We start from the raw sequence: 16,590 nt of genomic DNA on the forward strand, positions 1-16,590 counted from the left end.
GTTTTTAAGTTGGTTACCTTGATTTTTGAAAGTTGTAAGTGTCAAAATAATGTTAGTTTTACTTTTTCAGAGGATAAAACAACTAAGTTGGCAATTTTGGAAGTTAAACTGTCAAAATATTGTTGGTCTTAATTTTTTCAGAATATAAAACGAATTGCAAAATTAACTTGGCAACCTGGTCTTTTTTAAAAGTTAAAAAAATATTGTTAGTTTTATTTTATTCAGAGGATAAAACAATTAAGTTGTCAACCTGGCCTTTTTTTTAAAATTAAAACTGTCAAAATATTGTTGGTTTTCGTGTTTTTTTTTTTTTAGTATAAAACGAATTGCAAAATTAAGTTGGCAACCTCTTCGTTTTTTTTTTTCAAAATAGTGCTTTTTTAAGTTGGCAACATTGTTATATTTGAAAGTTAAAAGTGACAAAATATTGTTGGTTTAATTTTTTTCAGAAGATAAAATGAATTGCAAAATTAAGTTGGCAACCTTTGTCGTTTTCGAAAGTTAAAACTGTCAAAATATTTGTTTTAATTTTTTAAGGGATAAAACGAATTAAACTTGTGACCTTGTCGTTTTTGAAAGTTAAAACTGTTAAAATATGGTGTTAGTTAAAACTGTCAAAATATTGGTTTTTATTTTATTTTTTTTCAGGTGATAAGACTAACCAGGTGCACATGGAGGGCTACCAGGTGTCAAACCAGTGCATGGCCCTGGTGCGAGACAACTGCCTTTTGCCGACGAAGGACGCCCCCGAGCTCGGCTACGTGCGTGAATCTTCGGATAAACAGTTCGTCCCCGACGTGTACTACAAGGTAAGTGGGCTATGAAAAAAACCACACCGACTTACAGATGCGGAAAGTAATTTATTTGAAATCTAGAGTGAAGTGGTAGTAGGTACTCATTATCACAAATATTTAGTCGGGTACAAGGCACAAACACTGGCTGCTATATTTAAGTTTCGCATGAGGGGTTTCTGTTTTTTTTTTTCCTTTTTTTCCACTATTTTTCTAACTACTGACATGATATCACAACACGCAGCCTTTTTCGAACAATTAAACGACAGTTCTACTAGAAATATTATTGTTTTTTTCGTTATCCGACAACGTGATATCATGTCCGCTTACATAAATGATGATCTAAGCTAGTTGAAAAACTTTACAACGATTCTAGTCTATTTAGACGATTTTTTGTTCATTATTTGCACATTTATTCTGCAACACATCTAATATCTAGTCACCGTGTTGAGTTGAATCATAGGGAGGGGATACCCAATCAGAATCGAGTCCCCCTCCCCAGATTGACCTCAGCATAGCGAAGAAGGTATAGTAAGAGGGCCAAGAAAAGGAGGGGTGGTATCAAACAAAATGGACGGAAATCAGTGTCAAAAAAAACAACTAAAAATTTTGACAGCAACCACCCGAAAAAATCGGACGATGAAGGGCAAGTGCGCACTGAGCAGTGTCTTAATTCAATTATGAGCAAAAATTGAAAAAATCTCGCTTCATCGAACGATTGCGCCCTTTTAACACCGATTTTTACACATTTAGACAGGAAATTGGCGAAACATTTAGTGGATTTAGAGAGGTTTAGGCTTACATTTAATTAGGCTATGATATTTCTCGCGCTACTTATTATCTATTTTTGGAAATATTGATACGAGTACTGCTTCATTTTCGATCATTTAGACCCACTCTACTCCAGCGATAAAAAAATAAAGTGCCACTACTTTTTCCGAAAAAGTTTCGCTGCAATTCCTGGATGCAGACAAAAAAACTGGTCCCAATGGCGTCGTTTTTGAAGTTAAAACTGTCAAAAGATTGTTTTCAATTTTTTTCAGAAACTGTCAAAATTCAAAAAAAGTAATCCTCAGTGTCATTCCAAAAATATTGTATACATTATAATTATTTACATTTTGACAACAAAATTGATTTATTTGATGACAAATTACCAAACAATTTAAGGTTACGCTCATTTATACAGAAATAAATAATTTTATCTTAAGTGTGACATTGACGGCTACTTTTTTTTAAATTGACCTTATAAAGAAATCCAAAATTTAGTTGGCAACCTTGTATTTTTTGGAAATTAAACTGTCAAAATATTGTTATTGTTATTATATTGTAAAATTAAGTTGGCAACTCTCAAAATTAAAATTGACAAGTGGCAGATGGAAACAGCCTTCTGGACTATTTGCACTTGTCAATTGTCGCAAAGGCTTGCCAACTCTATGGCAGTGTTGACCTAAATTAACATTTTTGGTTGTCTAATCTCCATAAGAGTGTCATTTTTAATCACTTGAGTGTATTATCGATATTTGTTGCTGTCTGTGATGAAAACAAATAATAGTTGGCTTGTCATAGCAATTTTGATTATTTTTGCAAATCCAGGAATTGCAATCGCAGGCAGGATACGTTGGGAAGACCTAAACTAAACTATAGGTTGACGAAAAAAAAACAGTAAGGCACAAAAAAATTTCGGCAAAATGAGACGATACCACTACACTAGAGAAAAAAAAACCCAATTTGATATGCACTCGGACAATCCCCTTGTGTTTTAAAGTTCGTTGTATATTCGTTTGTATCCCAGTTAGTTACGACAGACAGTTAGTTAAAAAGAATAAACGAAAAAAACGTTAAAAATATAGATTTTATTTGCCTCTTTTTCAATTGATTTTTTTTTATATCATAACATTGACAGCGATTCTAGCATGTTATAGTAATCTTCGATAAATATACCCGGTTGCGACTAATTAATTAACTTAAAAACTAGGACCAAGTTGAGAATCCGTACGTTTGAATTGATCACACGTTGACGTAATCCACTCGAACGTACCAATTCCCAAATTAACAATTTACCGAATTACCGCACTTAATCTAATTATATTCATGTCATATAATGAAAAAAAAACACACTAAAACAGGGAGATTTCTTCACGTCCGATGAACCCAACTAAGTCTATAAGGTACGAAAAAAAAGCCAAGTGCAATTCCTGACGTTCCGGGGTTTTTTAAACTCTGTAATCTTTAACATTTCTACCGCACCAGGAAACAAACATAACATAGACACTTATTAAGCTAAAAACGTCCCTTGCTGAAAAACGACAACAATAAAAAATATCGCGTACTTTTCATTTTTTATATACGATATTTGATACGATACGAAAATATAGTTATTTCGGAATTCGATAGTACTATTAAGCTAAGACGGTATCATTACGTTTTCATCTCGTGATCAACTACGCACTGTTGCTTGAAGCTACATATAAAACATCTAGATATATGATTTTTTTTGTGTTTTTTCTTTAAGCAAAGTTTGATTAGACATCAAGTGTTTCGATTCAAGCCGATTATAATTTTCCACATTTTGCGATAAGTATATTTTTGGTCGGTTTTCCGGCCGTGTCACCGTACGTACTGATCTTTTCTACCAATTCGAGTCCTTCGATCACATGTCCGAAAATTCCGGTGAATCCCCTCATCTCTTGCAAAATAATACGAAACTGTGAACCGACCATACCTAAATTATCGTGACGTTTTTGCGTTCGTCGCATGCCCACTGTCCCCCTCACTGCCATTAGTTTCGTGTCGTCGGGCAAGAAATACGAATCCTCGAAAATGGAACGGCCCCCACGACCATTATTCAATTCAAAATCGCCAGTTATCACACTCTCGCCCTCCCAACATTGGAAAATCTGACATCCTTTGTACCCCATTCCGGCCTCACCGGTGGTCAATAGGCCGAAGTTTTTGGCCATTTTTGGGGCCACATCGGCGCGGACTTCGATAACAATCCTTCCGACCGAAGCCCCATTCACTTCGATGTTGAAGTAGTAAAGGGGGCACATATTAGCCGGATTACGAATCTGTGGGGAGTGAATCACGTTTTGCATCATTAGGTTGTTCTCCTGGTAGATGTTTTTCGGTGTTGTTAGGACTAAATGTTGGGGGTGGTTGAGGTAATTCACCGGGGGGATGGTATTATGGTTGTGGTAATCGAGACTTCCATTGACGGTTTGTTTGGTTAAGACGTGACGGGAGTAGAGTTGAGACATGCAGTAATTAGCGAGGAATAGTATTGGGTTTTGTTGGGATGGTGGAAGGATTCGGGAATTCCCCGGAAACGCCATTTCCCCATTATGGATGTTGCTCAAAGCTTGCTTCAAGAGTTGAAAATCGAAGATAACGGTCGAATTTCGGATTAAATCGTCGAGTTGGCATTGAAGACACATCTCCTGGTATCTCATTTGGAGTCTTTGCTTCTCAACGGAGACACTCGAATAGAGATTATGAACTTCGGTCAGATTCTCAGCCATTGATAGATTCAGTCGAAGTTTGGCTAAAGTGTCTCGCGTTTCGGTCAATTCAAAATGTGACGCATTATTGGTCAAATCGGCCTCCACGTGTGTCTTCAGCGTGACACAAGCCTCCAAAATCTTCAACAAAAATTCGCGTTGTTGTATCGCCAATCGTTGAATTTCCGAGAGCATTTTATTCATGAAAGCGAGATCGCCTTGTAGTTCGGCAACGAGTTGTTCTTTAGCTTCATTCTGCGATTTGATTTGGTGTGTGGAATGGTCACTGGTGGTGGCGCAGGCCCGACACACCGGCGAACAACATGTGTGACACCACAGCGCCAAGGGCATGGCATGTGTGTGGCAATTTTCCGATATAACTTTGGCAGGTTTATCCGGGGGCTTCTGAGGTCCCAACTTCATCTGCGAGAAGTTCTTCGTAAGACAGAGAACGGGAGCGTAGGTTGGGAGCGACTCGGGCCCCAAATCGCCGATTTCGGTGCGTTTCCAGCAATAAACACAGTACAATTCCTGGCCCTTGTTCAAGTTCGTTCGCATGCATTGAAGACAGAAGTAGTGTTTGCACGATAACAGTTTGGGGCTCTGGTCGGAATCGTTGAATTTCTGCTTGCAGTAGCCGCACAACATCAACTCCTCAAATTCGGGCACCGGTTCCATTTTTTCTACAAAAGACACTGGGGGTAAATGGGGGCACCTGTGAGGGGCAGGTGATTGCATTGTTTTGACGATTATTGCACAATTACTGTCAAATTGTTTTTCAATGGGGTGGAAATGGTAGGCTTTGCAAAACAAATGCGAATCGAGTCTGTCAAAAAACGCATAGCGTTGGTCAATAAATTTGTAGGACTTACCGTTTTTTCTTATTTTTATGGTTTTTGTTTACGATGTGTAGCACAGCCTTTAAGTAAATCCGATAAAACGAGGGATACGCTTGGTTTTGGTCGTGTCGTTTGTTGTCGTCTAAATCGTTTTTTTTTTTTTTGTTATAAAAACTCGGTGTTTCGGCAACGGTTTTCGCGTGTTTGTACTATTTTGCGTTTAAAACGGGTACGGTGTACGATGCATTAACTAATCGAGATTTATATTACATAATTGTTTCCTGCCGACAAAATCGGCAGATTTACGAAAAAACTTAAAGTTATTGTGGCCGCCGAACGATGTGCCACATCATGTTGACGACTAACCGCACACAGTCAAGTTAGCTGCGATGCGTCGAAATGGCGTCCCTTGGTTTTGACAGAGCTGCAGCTAACTTCACGCCACGCGCCAAATTCAAATTTTCTTCTCTAAAGTTCAAGAGAATTTTGTTTTTCTCATAGATTACATCTTTTGGCGAAACTGTTTCCCATGTTGCCTTCGAATTAAACGATTTTTTAAAATCTATGTTTACTAATCTTCTATAATCTTTTTTTTGTTCATTATTTCGTAAACAAAATAATAGTGTTTGAAACACAAAATGCTGAAAGAAAAAAGTAGGGCGTAACTCGAATCTTTTTCAACAAAATTGCTAAAAATTTGTTCGAAATTACTGTTTTGAGAGAAAATTGCACTTAATTTGTTGAAATAAGGATTTATAGCTTAAAACCTAAAAACATCGTTCCAAAATAGCTCAAATTGTTTAATTTTAGCAGAGAACAACACAGTTATATTATCTAGTTTTAAACTTAAAAAAAAATATTTTTTTGTCTAGAATTACAAAATATTTTGGAAAAGGAAAACAGAATTTTGTTTCGCAATACACTGTTTCATCTTTTGTCCTTGTTGAATTCAAATAAAACGAATTTTTTCTCAAAAATTTCAGACACTAAACGTCGTAAGCAAATAATTCTTTCAGATTTCCCTGAAAATATTCACATTTTCTACACATTTTAGTCACAACGTGGCACAATCTCAACTTTTTGAGTTTTCTCTTACAAAAATTAGAATTTTAGCCTTATTTTTTAAAATATTAGAGATAAATCGAATTAATTCGTGCAGATTTAATCTGAGTCATTTTGACTAATTCAATTGAACATCTGAAGCTTTCAAAAAAAGACAAAAAGTCGCACTTTTTTCGTTCTGAAATCGAATTTTCGACGATATCTGTGATACTGTTAACCACGACCTAAAAATTTTTACAGAATCTGATTCCCCGGATCTCACTTAAAAAAATGTCAATTTCGATTCTTTTAGAAGTCTCCATTATGCACAAATTAAAAAAAAAATTGTCCAAAGTTCAAGAACTACAATATTTTGAAAAAGTAAAAGAGAATTTTGTTTTCCTCATAGACTATTTCATCTTTTGGCGAAACTTTTCCCTTGTTGAATTCAAATAAAACGATTAGCGTTATTTTTCAAAATATTAGTTTTTGTAGATTTAATCTGAGTTATTTTGACAAAGAAAATCAAAAATCTGATTCGATTGAACATCAGAGATTTTCGGAAAACACAAAAGGTTCCATTTTCATTTTTGTCACTCTAGATCGGATTTTCGGCGATATCTTTGAAACCGTTAAACACAATTTGTAAAATTTGTACAGAATCTGATTCCTCGGATAATTTTACGTAAGAAAATGTTAATTTTAATTTATTGGAAAGTCTTATTTTGCACAAAATTATAAAATATTAAATTTCCGAGTTTTTTCCCTCAAAAAGCCAACTCTTGACAATATTTTTGAAACTACTAGTCGCAACTCAACAGTTCTTACAAATTCAAAATCCTCAGATAAATTTACACGAAAATTACCAAATTTGTGTTCAATAACTGCCCATATTTTTATCACAATGTGACAAAATCGCGACTTTTTGTGTTCTCAAGTCACAAAAATAAAAAATTTGACGCTATTCTTTAAACTTTAGGATCATTTTACACAAAACCTGTCCATTAGATTTTTCATAAAATTACAAAATCTGTTTTTATATTTTTACTACATACCGGAAACAAAAATGTTGCCTTGATTTTCAAAATGTTAGGCGTATCAAAATAATTCTTACAGATTTAGATTCCTTGAGCTATATTGAGTAATAAAATCGAAAATCTGATTCAACTAAAGATTTAAGATTTTCAAAAAAAAACAAAGACGTATTTTCAGGTTTTTTCGCTCTGAACTCGAATTTTCGACGATATCTTTGAAATTGTTAATCACATCTTGAAAATTTTTACAGAATCTAATTCCCCGCATAATTTCACCTAAGAAAATGTTAATTTCGATTTTTTTCAAAGTCTCATTTTGCACAATAATCTTTTTTTTTCATTTTTATTGTAAACAAAGTAATAGTGTTAATATCACAAAATACTGATTTTTTTGAAGGAATTGTGAAGTTTCAGATTAACTCAAACGCAATTTGAACTTTTAATTTGATGTTTTTAATTTCTATCAACAAAATTGTCAAAACTTGCCTTGAAAATACCGTTTTGAAAAGTGAAAAATTGTGTTTGTTTTAGGAGAAAGACAACTACGGTAACGAGGTGTCGCGGCTGGGCCGCCCCCTGCCGGTGGAGTACCTCCTGCTGGACGTCCCAGCCTCCACCCCTGTCACCCCCTCGTACACCTTCAACTGCGACCCCTCCAAACAGCCCTTCCCCGTGGAAAACCGCCTCGTTGACGGCGACATCCAAGATTTCAACGCCCTCAACCAATACCTCTCGCAATTCTCCTCGAGCGAATTTTTCACAGCGATCAACGATTTCCACTTGTTGCTCTACATCGCGACTATGGACATGCTCCCCATGAAGGAGTACATGGGGCCTTTGCTGTGCGCTTTGAAGAACCGCGACGCGGGGGCTGCCGAGGAGTGGTCCAGGAGCGAGCATTGGGCCACCATCGAGCAGTTGATCGCGGCCAGTTCACCGCCCCCGTCCAGGTAACGCGATTAATCGTTTGAATTGAACTGATTTGGGGTTTCAGGCCGGGCAGTGTGGCCGGAAGTGTCAACGTGGGAGCGGGGTCGTCGAGCGGGGGGCTAGCCAAGTGGACGTGCCCCCATTGCACGTTTTTGAACACTTCGGATGTGAGCAATTGCGAAATGTGCAGTCTTCCGAGGTCTACGAATTAACACAGGAGGTAACCAATTCGTTTCAGGTTTGCACGAGGTGATTGAATTATTATTTAATGGTTATAATACATGTAAATCTTTAGTTTTAGTCTCACTTATTTTTCTAAATTGTGTAACGGCGATTATTTATTAGTTACATACTGTAAATAAATTACCGAGTCTTGGTTTTTGTTTTGTTTTTAATGTTCTATTGTACGGTGATAACGTTTTCGTACATAACTCAATAAAAACAAGTTTATCCATGAAATGGTTATTATTTATCACACTTTCATTCGTTCATTTAACAATTTTCTAATCATCGTTCTAGTCACAGGTTTACTCTTTTCATATAAACACACTGTCACTCTTAAAACTATTTATGTACACAGCACAATGTGCGCAAATAATTGGAAAAAAAAACTACTGTAATAAATCAGACACTCCCTCATGTGTCAGAAAATAAGGGCGAAACCATGGCTTTATTATTACAGTATTTCAGAATAAATTAGACATTTTTACTAACTGTTTACGCAAAGTGCGAACAAATTGATTTACTAAAAATAAAAATAGTGTCAATTGATATGAATTTGCCCTCAACAAATGACAATACAAAAAACTAAATTAATTAGAAATAAAATCATCCGTTCAAATTGAACAGATAAAAAATCAAATCCTCGCTAATCCTGACGACGAAATGAATGAGGAGCACCAGCCCGAACATGAGTTGGTACCTATCTCAGTCCGAATTCTGCGTCAAGGGCGGATATTCCTGGTCGTCGTTGAAGTGGAAGGGCCCTCCTTTCGGGGGCGATTCGGTGGCCGCCGCCATCTCCCTCAGCTTCTCCGACTCTGTACAAAAATGAAATTTTTCAAACACGTCTAAACTCGCCTTCCGCCGGCTTGGCCAAGAAATTCCGACACAAAAAATGGAATTTAATTAACAAAGAGAGTATGTGAAGCAGGCATAGAAAGTGCGCGCGTTATTTGAAAATTATTTCATGAATTTGAAACATTAAGTGTGGTTTGTTATACTGACCAGTACCTGACATTTGGCCCACGGGATTGCCCTTGACGATGCCGGCGTAGCTAGCTAGTATGGCAGAGCCTTGCACGGAACAGAGAAAATCATATTGGGTGCGGGTTTACAGCAAAACTACAGGTGGTGGAGGGAGGGACGTGGCGCTTGCTCATTCGACGTATCGAAAAAACAAACGCCCAACAAAAAAACAAGACAAAAATTTATTGAAATTAACTAAACTGAAACAAAAATCAAATCAGGATTGCAGGATTTGAGGTTTGTCGGCGTTAGCTTTGGTGATAAGTCGATGATTCGACAGTCACAAGCGACTAACGTCTTTTATTTTTGCAAGACTTTTGTGTCATACTATTAAAAAAACAAAAAATAAACGGGGGCGGGAAAAAGGGGTTAAGTGATTACCTCCATCGATGTTTTGCGGTTCGCTCATAGCTGTACCTTTTGATGAGTCACGGGTGTCACGTGAGTCGTCAAGACGGTGTTGCTTGTACAATGTGAGGTCGCCACCTTCGTTCGGGTCCAAATTGTAAACATACAACTTCGCCTCCTCGGTCGCCACAAGCAAACGCAACTGGTTCTGGGCCCTAAAATTTTCATTGCCAACGGAGGAAACAAATCTCCTGCGACTTAGAAATTCAGTTGGCAACACTGAATTATTCTTATGTCAATCATACGACTTAAATCTTTCCAAAAGTGTTGAAGATTTACAGTTTTTTAATGTCTAATAAGAGTTTGGTCAAAATACAGAATGTCCCAAAAGTAAACCGCCATACGTCAACCTGTGTTAGAAAAAAGTTTAAATATTTTTATGAAGCAATTGCTTGGTTTAAAGCCTCATTAATTTGAAGTAATTGAAGGCATTTTAAGCAATTTTTTAATTTCTAATTTTTTTCCAATTAAAAGTTTTTTTTATCTCATAAATTGTTTTCGGAATCATGTTTATGTTTATATCACATTAACAGTAATTAAATTAGACTTGGAACTGAGCAATTGTTTCATAAATGTCATCGTTTTTAATTTATCACGACCAACTTGTAGAAAATTCATTGTTACTCTTTGCTAAGCTGTAACTTTTTAACGAATGAGAAATATTTAAATTTTTTTCTCAGAATTACATTTTCTAACACAGGTTAACATATGGCGGTTTACTTTTGGGACATCCTCTATAAATGCAATACTTTTTTGTAACAATTTAGAGATTTTTCTGTTGTTCAAAAATCTGCTTACTCGAAAAAAAAATGATATCATTTTCGGCCTAGTCTGTATTTTTTTTGGCTTGTTTTTATTAAAATTTACCGTTTCCACCTGAAAAACGCAATTTTAGATTGAATTTGTTGACTTTTTCGGTCAAATTTTATGGTTTCTTAACTTATTTTTGTCTTAATTTTGCTCAAAAACCAGATAAATCGAGTAAAACGAACAAAATAATAACAATATGAATTGTTTTTGTGATTTTTTAAGTACCTTTAGACAAAATTTTGTAAATTAACTGAAACTCTAGTTCAAAAAACGAAGAAAGTCGAGCAAAACAAGTTAAATAATAATACCAATTTCGATGTAATGTTATACTTTTAAACAAAAATAACATCATTTTAGGCATATTTTGTTAAATTTTTGGCTTTCTTTAACGAAATTTTGTGTTTCTGACAACCTAAGCATAACAAAGCCAAAAAGTCATTTTCCATCCTTTTTAGCAAAACCTCGCAAACAACAAATAGAACTATTTTTAACCAATTTGGTGGATTTTCGATTTTTTTTGAGAAATTTGGTGAAATAATCAAGTTTCTGATTGAAAAACGGAGAAAATACTCGAAAAAGATGCACGATGTATTAATAATTAAAATATTAATATTAACTTTGTAGTTTTTTTTATTTCCAAAAAGTCACATTACTTTTACGAAAGTTTTCATCAAATCACCAAATTAGCATAAAAAGACAAAAATCACATCATTTTCGGACTAGTCTGTAATTTTTTGGCTTAAAATTTTTCGTTTCTAGCTGAAAAATGCGCCACAACACTCGATTTTTCGCAATTTTAGACTGAATTTGACTTTTTGTTTTAGCGAAAAACCTGATATTTTTTAGTAAAAAAAAATCTGCATAAAAGCATTTTCGGTCAAATTTTATGGTTTCTTACCTTATTTTTGTCTTAATTTTGCACAAAAAAAAAAGATAAATCGAGTAGAAGAAACAAAATAACAACAATATGAATTGTTTTTGTGATTTTTTAAGTACATTTGGACAAGATTTTGCAAATTAACTGACTCTAGTTCAAAAAACGAAGAAAGTCGAGCAAAACAAGCTAAATAATAGTATTAATTTCGATTTAATTTTATATTTTTAAACAGAAAAAACACCATTTTAGGGCCTATTTTGGGCTTGTTTTTAACGAAATTTTATGTTTCAAATTAAAAAAAGGTTGTTTTTTTTTTAATTTGGTGAAATAATCAAATTTCTGATTGAAAAACGTGAAAAATATTCGAAAAAGATGCACAATGAATTAATAAATGAAATATTCAAAACAATTTTTTGTTGCTTTTTTTTAATTTCCAAAAAATCACATTAGTTTTCACCTAAAAACCAAATTAGCAAAAAAATTACCAGATCTGGCAACACTGCGACGTTTTATTTTGACAAACAGTGTTCCCAAATTAAAATTTCAGATTTGTGGCCTACTTGATTTACAATCATTCAATGTCGCCAACTTGATTTTAAAATCACAGGCCAACTTACGTCATAATCGAGATAACGTTCCTCAACCCTTGCGTGGGCAAATGCGCGGCTGCGAAAGCCCTCCCTTGGGTAAAAACATCGGTAACTTGTGTCGGCAAATAACTCGAAAGATAACCCATCCAACTACTCTCCTCCACATTGCGTTTAGGACTGTAAAAACCATCAAAATCACTCAAAAAAAAAACACTTTAAAACCTCCTCAAACAAACCTCTCTTTCGGTTCCTCAAACTTAAACACGTGCACCGTTTCCGTATTGCTACTGCAACACAAAAACTGACTACAAGTGCTGAATGCCAAAGACGAAATATCGACGCAACGTTTCACTCCTCTTCGAAATTCGTAGAGTTTTTGACCATCAGCTGATGAAAAAACTCGAATAACTGTTCCTTTTTCTGATGCAGTGGCGATTCGTGTACCACTAGGACTGAATGCTAGAGCCGCTAGTGGACTATCATGAGCGGGAATCATCGTCTTAGCATGCTATGAAAGAAACAAATGAGGAATAACAAAAACAAGGGATAATTTACGAACCAAATGATCGGCATCGAAAATCTGTACTTCCCCGATTGTTGCCGATCCAGGATACGCCAAAAGACAATTATCATGGTTTATACTCAAAGCGCAGAGGCCTTGCGGGTTAGGGGGCGTGTCTCTGATCGTATGGAGGACTTTCATATCGCGTATGTTGTGAATGTAGAGACTTTCTTCAAGACAAACGACAAGACGAGACCTAAAAATTTTTTTTGAGGGAGGGCTGCATAAAAATACAATTATTTTTATTACCGATTCATGCGAACAGCAAGAATTGTGTTCGAGTATGAGTAATTGCATATTTCCGTTCCTTTCTTAAAATGACAAACTTTCAACTTTCGGGGGGATGAGAGAGCCACAGTTGCCACCAAACTACTGCTAAAGAGACGTTCCACCATGTAGGTTTCTTCGACATCGTTCGAGTAGATAAGTTCCAAATCGTCGACGTTGTTGAGGGAATAGAGACGATAACCGCTTTTGCTGCCGACGACTAGTGACCTTCAAAAAAATTCAAGTTTTTCAACAAAAAAAAAAACGATAAGACGATAGATGCCAAACTCGGCTTCGCCTCGAACTCGAAATTTAAAAACCATAAGAAATAAATCAAACAGATATTAGTTTAATTTAATTAAGAAATACACAAAATTTATCAAAAACCAATCAAACCAAGTGATAGATAATATACAGGGTGTCAAAAAATATTGTAAAATATTTCAGGAGGTAATAGTATGGACCAAAACAAAGAAAAAAGTCTTAATAAACGGTTCGGAGATATCGGAGATTATTCGTTTTTTGAAACATTTATTTGCAATCTTTTCCAACGAAAAAGAGAAGCTTCTAGTAAAAATTCTAAAAATTTTCACTTCCGTTACTTTGCGGACCCATATTTATTAAAACTTTTATTTTGGTCCATAGTATTACCTCTTTAAATATATTACAATCTTTTTTTAACACCCTGTAGATGTTTTCAAACACTCCAAAAGAATTTTAAAGCCTATAAACCACCAAAAATTGGGCGCACAAAAAAATGGTTGAGGATCACCCAAAAAACCTTCCAAAATCGCTTGTTTTTAGACACCCCAGTATTTATTTACCTGACGTGTTTGAAAATAGTATATTGAAGTACAAGTTGCAGAAGGTATCTATTCAAGCACAAATTTGAAATTCCGAAAAAAAACATAAAGAACATACAGGGTGTGTCAGAACTCACGCCCCATACAAAAATTTCAAGTAAGATAAGAAACCAGGAACATGGAAACATTTTAACATTTTTTTGACAATCGAAAAAAAGTTTTGTCTATTTAATGATACTGATGATCTTGTGCGAGTATATAATTATTTAGTAAAGATACAAAAATTTTACCAATAAAAAACACAAATAACATTAAACAGAGTTACAATTTAGGATACAGCTTCCTTGTTTCCTCTTCTAATAGACTGTAGCAAAAAAACTTGGAAAATTACTTTTCCAATAGAAATAGTCAAAATGCAAATTAAAGTTTCATAACTTTCAAGTTTTTATAGATAGATTTTTTTTAACATTTTTCTTGTTGTGTAATAATAACTTTGAAATTTTTATAGATATTTTTTTTAACCTTATATGGCATTTTTTTCGTAAACTTTTAATAAAGATTTCAAAGATTGAAAATAATATTTTTTTACCAAAAAAAAAAACAATTTGCGAAGTGTCAAACTCGGCTTCGCCTTGAACACAACTTACAAAACCATGTTTTAATTATAATAAATATAAAATTAGTTGGTCCACCTTGTATTTTAATATACGAAAAGTACAGAACAATAAAAAGAAAATTTGACCTAACTGAAAACAGACATTTTTGACTGTCATCAATCGAAATAATAATTGTCAAAAACGTCAAATTTTAATTAAGATTGGTTTTCCTTAATCTTTAGTCTAACTAAATTTCATTTTTAAATGTCACTAAGTACAGTCGACACCAAAGCTAATGTGATAAAATTTAAACACTGAAATTAGTTTTTTCTAAGATTTCACATTTTTGTGAAAGCAAAACATCCTCTAAATTATTACAATAGCGAAATCAATTTTGACTCCGCTTTGTAATTCATTTAATTATTCCACTTTAAATAAGAACTAAAAAAAAGACATTCAAATATATTTTATATTTTTTTATTGAACCTTCAACGTCTAACAAATGAAAATATTATTTAGATAAAGCCAATTGTTGTCCCTCACCATTTAATCGTAAAAATATTTTTTATCGCATCGACAATAATTTTCTCCCATGAATATGCACGGTGTACACCCACGTTCAAAATTAATGACGCCACAACCCACTTGCCAAATTAAACAACAAAACCGATGACATAATAATGAAACCAACTGGAAAACATATTTTTTTTTACTAGATTTTACTTAAAATTGTAAAATAAAAAGTAATTAATTCAAGTTCAAAACTAACGACATTGCAATTTGACATAACCCGAAGCAATCCTTTTTTATTGACGTTATTGACATTTTACAAACCCACTTGATTATCAAATTATTGAAACATGATCACATCGTTGTAATTAGTGATTTTACTGTTTTATTTAATGAATTATAAGATAATTCACCAGACACAAAGGAAACATCACTAATTTTGATAAAAAACGATCTTATCTCACGTAGTTACTCATCAAAATTAAAACAAAAAACCATCGATCTACGTGGCTGAAACAATTGCTTGACATTCCCTGCCTACTTAAAATTTATGAAATTCGTAATTTGATTGGTACATTTGACCGTCTGTATTACACATTACAACTGTGAAATGCGCAATTTTTCCTACGTAAACCTGGAAAGTCAAAGATAACGAACAAAAAGAAAAACATCGATACGTCAATCCTGTCAATAAAATTGTTGTTTTATTTATTGTCAGAACGCAAATTTCGCAAATTACGTGCCATGCAATGACATCATCGTTAATAACGCAAAAAAAGTAAAAATCAAGACTGTTCCTGTCAATCAGCTGATTGCAGGTGTATCGTTTGTTTATTTGATCGTCCACGACCTACTAAAATATCGCAACTTCGCGAGTGCAATCCTAGAAAAGACCTTTCACCTCCTCGGAAAAGAGGTCGTTTCTTTGTCTCGTAGGTGTCCCCGAGGGGCGCAGGGACGCGAAAGGGTCAGGGGCGCAAACTTACGTGCTGTCCTGGTTGTAGTTCACGAAATAATTCTTAGTCCCATTAGAGTCGGATGAAGTTATATTACTCATGAGTTCGAAGTGATGATTACACGGTTTTTATCGAAAAACACTAAAACTACGTCGCGATCTGAAAGATTTACAAGTTGTTACTTCGACTTTCTTCTTATTTCGCACACAAAGGCTGACCTTGCTTTTCCAAACAAACACCAACACCACTACACATCCATATTGTATTGAACAGCTGATAAGTGAGGAATCGCACGCAGCGACCCAATGGCGCCAAATTCGAAAACGGAGGATTTTGACAACGATTTGAAACTGTCACAAATTCGACACAACCCAATTTCAGACAATTTAGAATCATTTGAGGGCACAATTTGACGCCCATGGAAATCAGCGGTGTGATTGTGGGTTCTAAATATTTCACAAAAAATTGTTTTGTTATTAATTCAAATTGACCAAAGTTGTACTACATTAAATTCATTTTTAGTTTTCTTACAAGATTTCGACGTTTCTAATAAATAATAAAAATTTTAAACATAAAAATTATAAATTTCTATTGTGTATTATTGGCTGCCTATAAAACCAAAAAATTTTCTTTCTACTATAAAATAAAGCTACAAAAACCCTATTTTAGTTAATTTGTAATTAATTAATCGCACAAATTGACACCTATAAAAATTAGCGATGTGGTTGTGGTTTAAAAATAATCTATTTTTAAATTAAATAAATATTTATCTCGTTATTTGTTCAAATTAATTAAAATTAAACTACTTTAATCAATTTTCATTTCTTTTGC

At 34.4% G+C, this 16,590-nt stretch overlaps 3 protein-coding genes across 6 annotated transcripts in view; 1 reads left to right on the forward strand and 2 right to left on the reverse strand.

The window, feature by feature from the left end:
• LOC123004328 (nuclear protein localization protein 4 homolog) overlaps positions 1–8,591 on the forward strand; it is a 10,954-nt gene extending 2,363 nt beyond the window's left edge. The window contains exons 6-8 of the mRNA XM_044397530.1: positions 649–809; positions 7,734–8,152; positions 8,197–8,591. Coding sequence (XP_044253465.1) covers positions 649–809; positions 7,734–8,152; positions 8,197–8,344 — 728 coding nt within the window. The 3' untranslated portion in view covers positions 8,345–8,591. The remainder of the gene's footprint in view (positions 1–648; positions 810–7,733; positions 8,153–8,196) is intronic.
• On the reverse strand, positions 2,626–5,511 carry LOC123004329. The gene is made up of 2 exons (XM_044397531.1): positions 5,161–5,511; positions 2,626–4,971 (listed from the first exon to the last, which is right to left on the reverse strand). The coding sequence occupies exon 2, from the start codon at positions 4,964–4,966 to the stop codon at positions 3,344–3,346; it is 1,623 nt and encodes a 540-aa protein (XP_044253466.1). The 5' UTR covers positions 4,967–4,971; positions 5,161–5,511; the 3' UTR covers positions 2,626–3,343.
• Positions 8,592–8,751: 160 nt separating the features above from the next.
• Positions 8,752–16,122, reverse strand: LOC123004331 (WD repeat domain phosphoinositide-interacting protein 2). 4 transcript variants are annotated; one of them, XM_044397533.1, is made up of 9 exons: positions 15,978–16,122; positions 15,790–15,918; positions 12,877–13,122; positions 12,625–12,823; positions 12,302–12,573; positions 12,093–12,242; positions 9,762–9,943; positions 9,360–9,428; positions 8,752–9,172 (listed from the first exon to the last, which is right to left on the reverse strand). In XM_044397533.1, the coding sequence occupies exons 2-9, from the start codon at positions 15,858–15,860 to the stop codon at positions 9,060–9,062; spliced, it is 1,302 nt and encodes a 433-aa protein (XP_044253468.1). In that variant the 5' UTR covers positions 15,861–15,918; positions 15,978–16,122; the 3' UTR covers positions 8,752–9,059. The 4 variants fall into 4 exon arrangements, with proteins under 4 accessions (XP_044253468.1, XP_044253469.1, XP_044253471.1 ...); XM_044397534.1 differs by having other exon boundaries at positions 9,366–9,428; positions 15,790–16,038; XM_044397536.1 differs by lacking the exon at positions 9,360–9,428 and having other exon boundaries at positions 9,798–9,943; positions 15,790–16,038.
• Positions 16,123–16,590: the final 468 nt, after the last annotated feature.

Source organism: Tribolium madens, unplaced genomic scaffold, assembly GCF_015345945.1.
Source record: "Tribolium madens isolate multiple individuals breed KSU strain unplaced genomic scaffold, Tmad_KSU_1.1 Scaffold_1;HRSCAF=32;Tcas5.2_LG8, whole genome shotgun sequence".
In the NCBI taxonomy this organism is placed as follows: domain Eukaryota; kingdom Metazoa; phylum Arthropoda; class Insecta; order Coleoptera; family Tenebrionidae; genus Tribolium; species Tribolium madens.

What these genes read in the sequence shown, in the direction of transcription:
- LOC123004329 (XM_044397531.1), bottom strand. Translation starts at nt 4,966, where the DNA reads ATGGAACCGGTGCCCGAATTTGAGGAGTTGATGTTGTGCGGCTACTGC.
- LOC123004331 (XM_044397533.1), bottom strand. Translation starts at nt 15,860, where the DNA reads ATGAGTAATATAACTTCATCCGACTCTAATGGGACTAAGAATTATTTC. An exon ending in TTTGAGGAACCGAAAGAGAG is followed by an intron (nt 12,243 to 12,301) that starts GTTTGTTTGAGG and finishes TGGTTTTTACAG; the next exon opens with TCCTAAACGCAATGTGGAGG. An exon ending in GGGCCAAATGTCAGGTACTG is followed by an intron (nt 9,173 to 9,359) that starts GTCAGTATAACA and finishes ATTTTTGTACAG; the next exon opens with AGTCGGAGAAGCTGAGGGAG.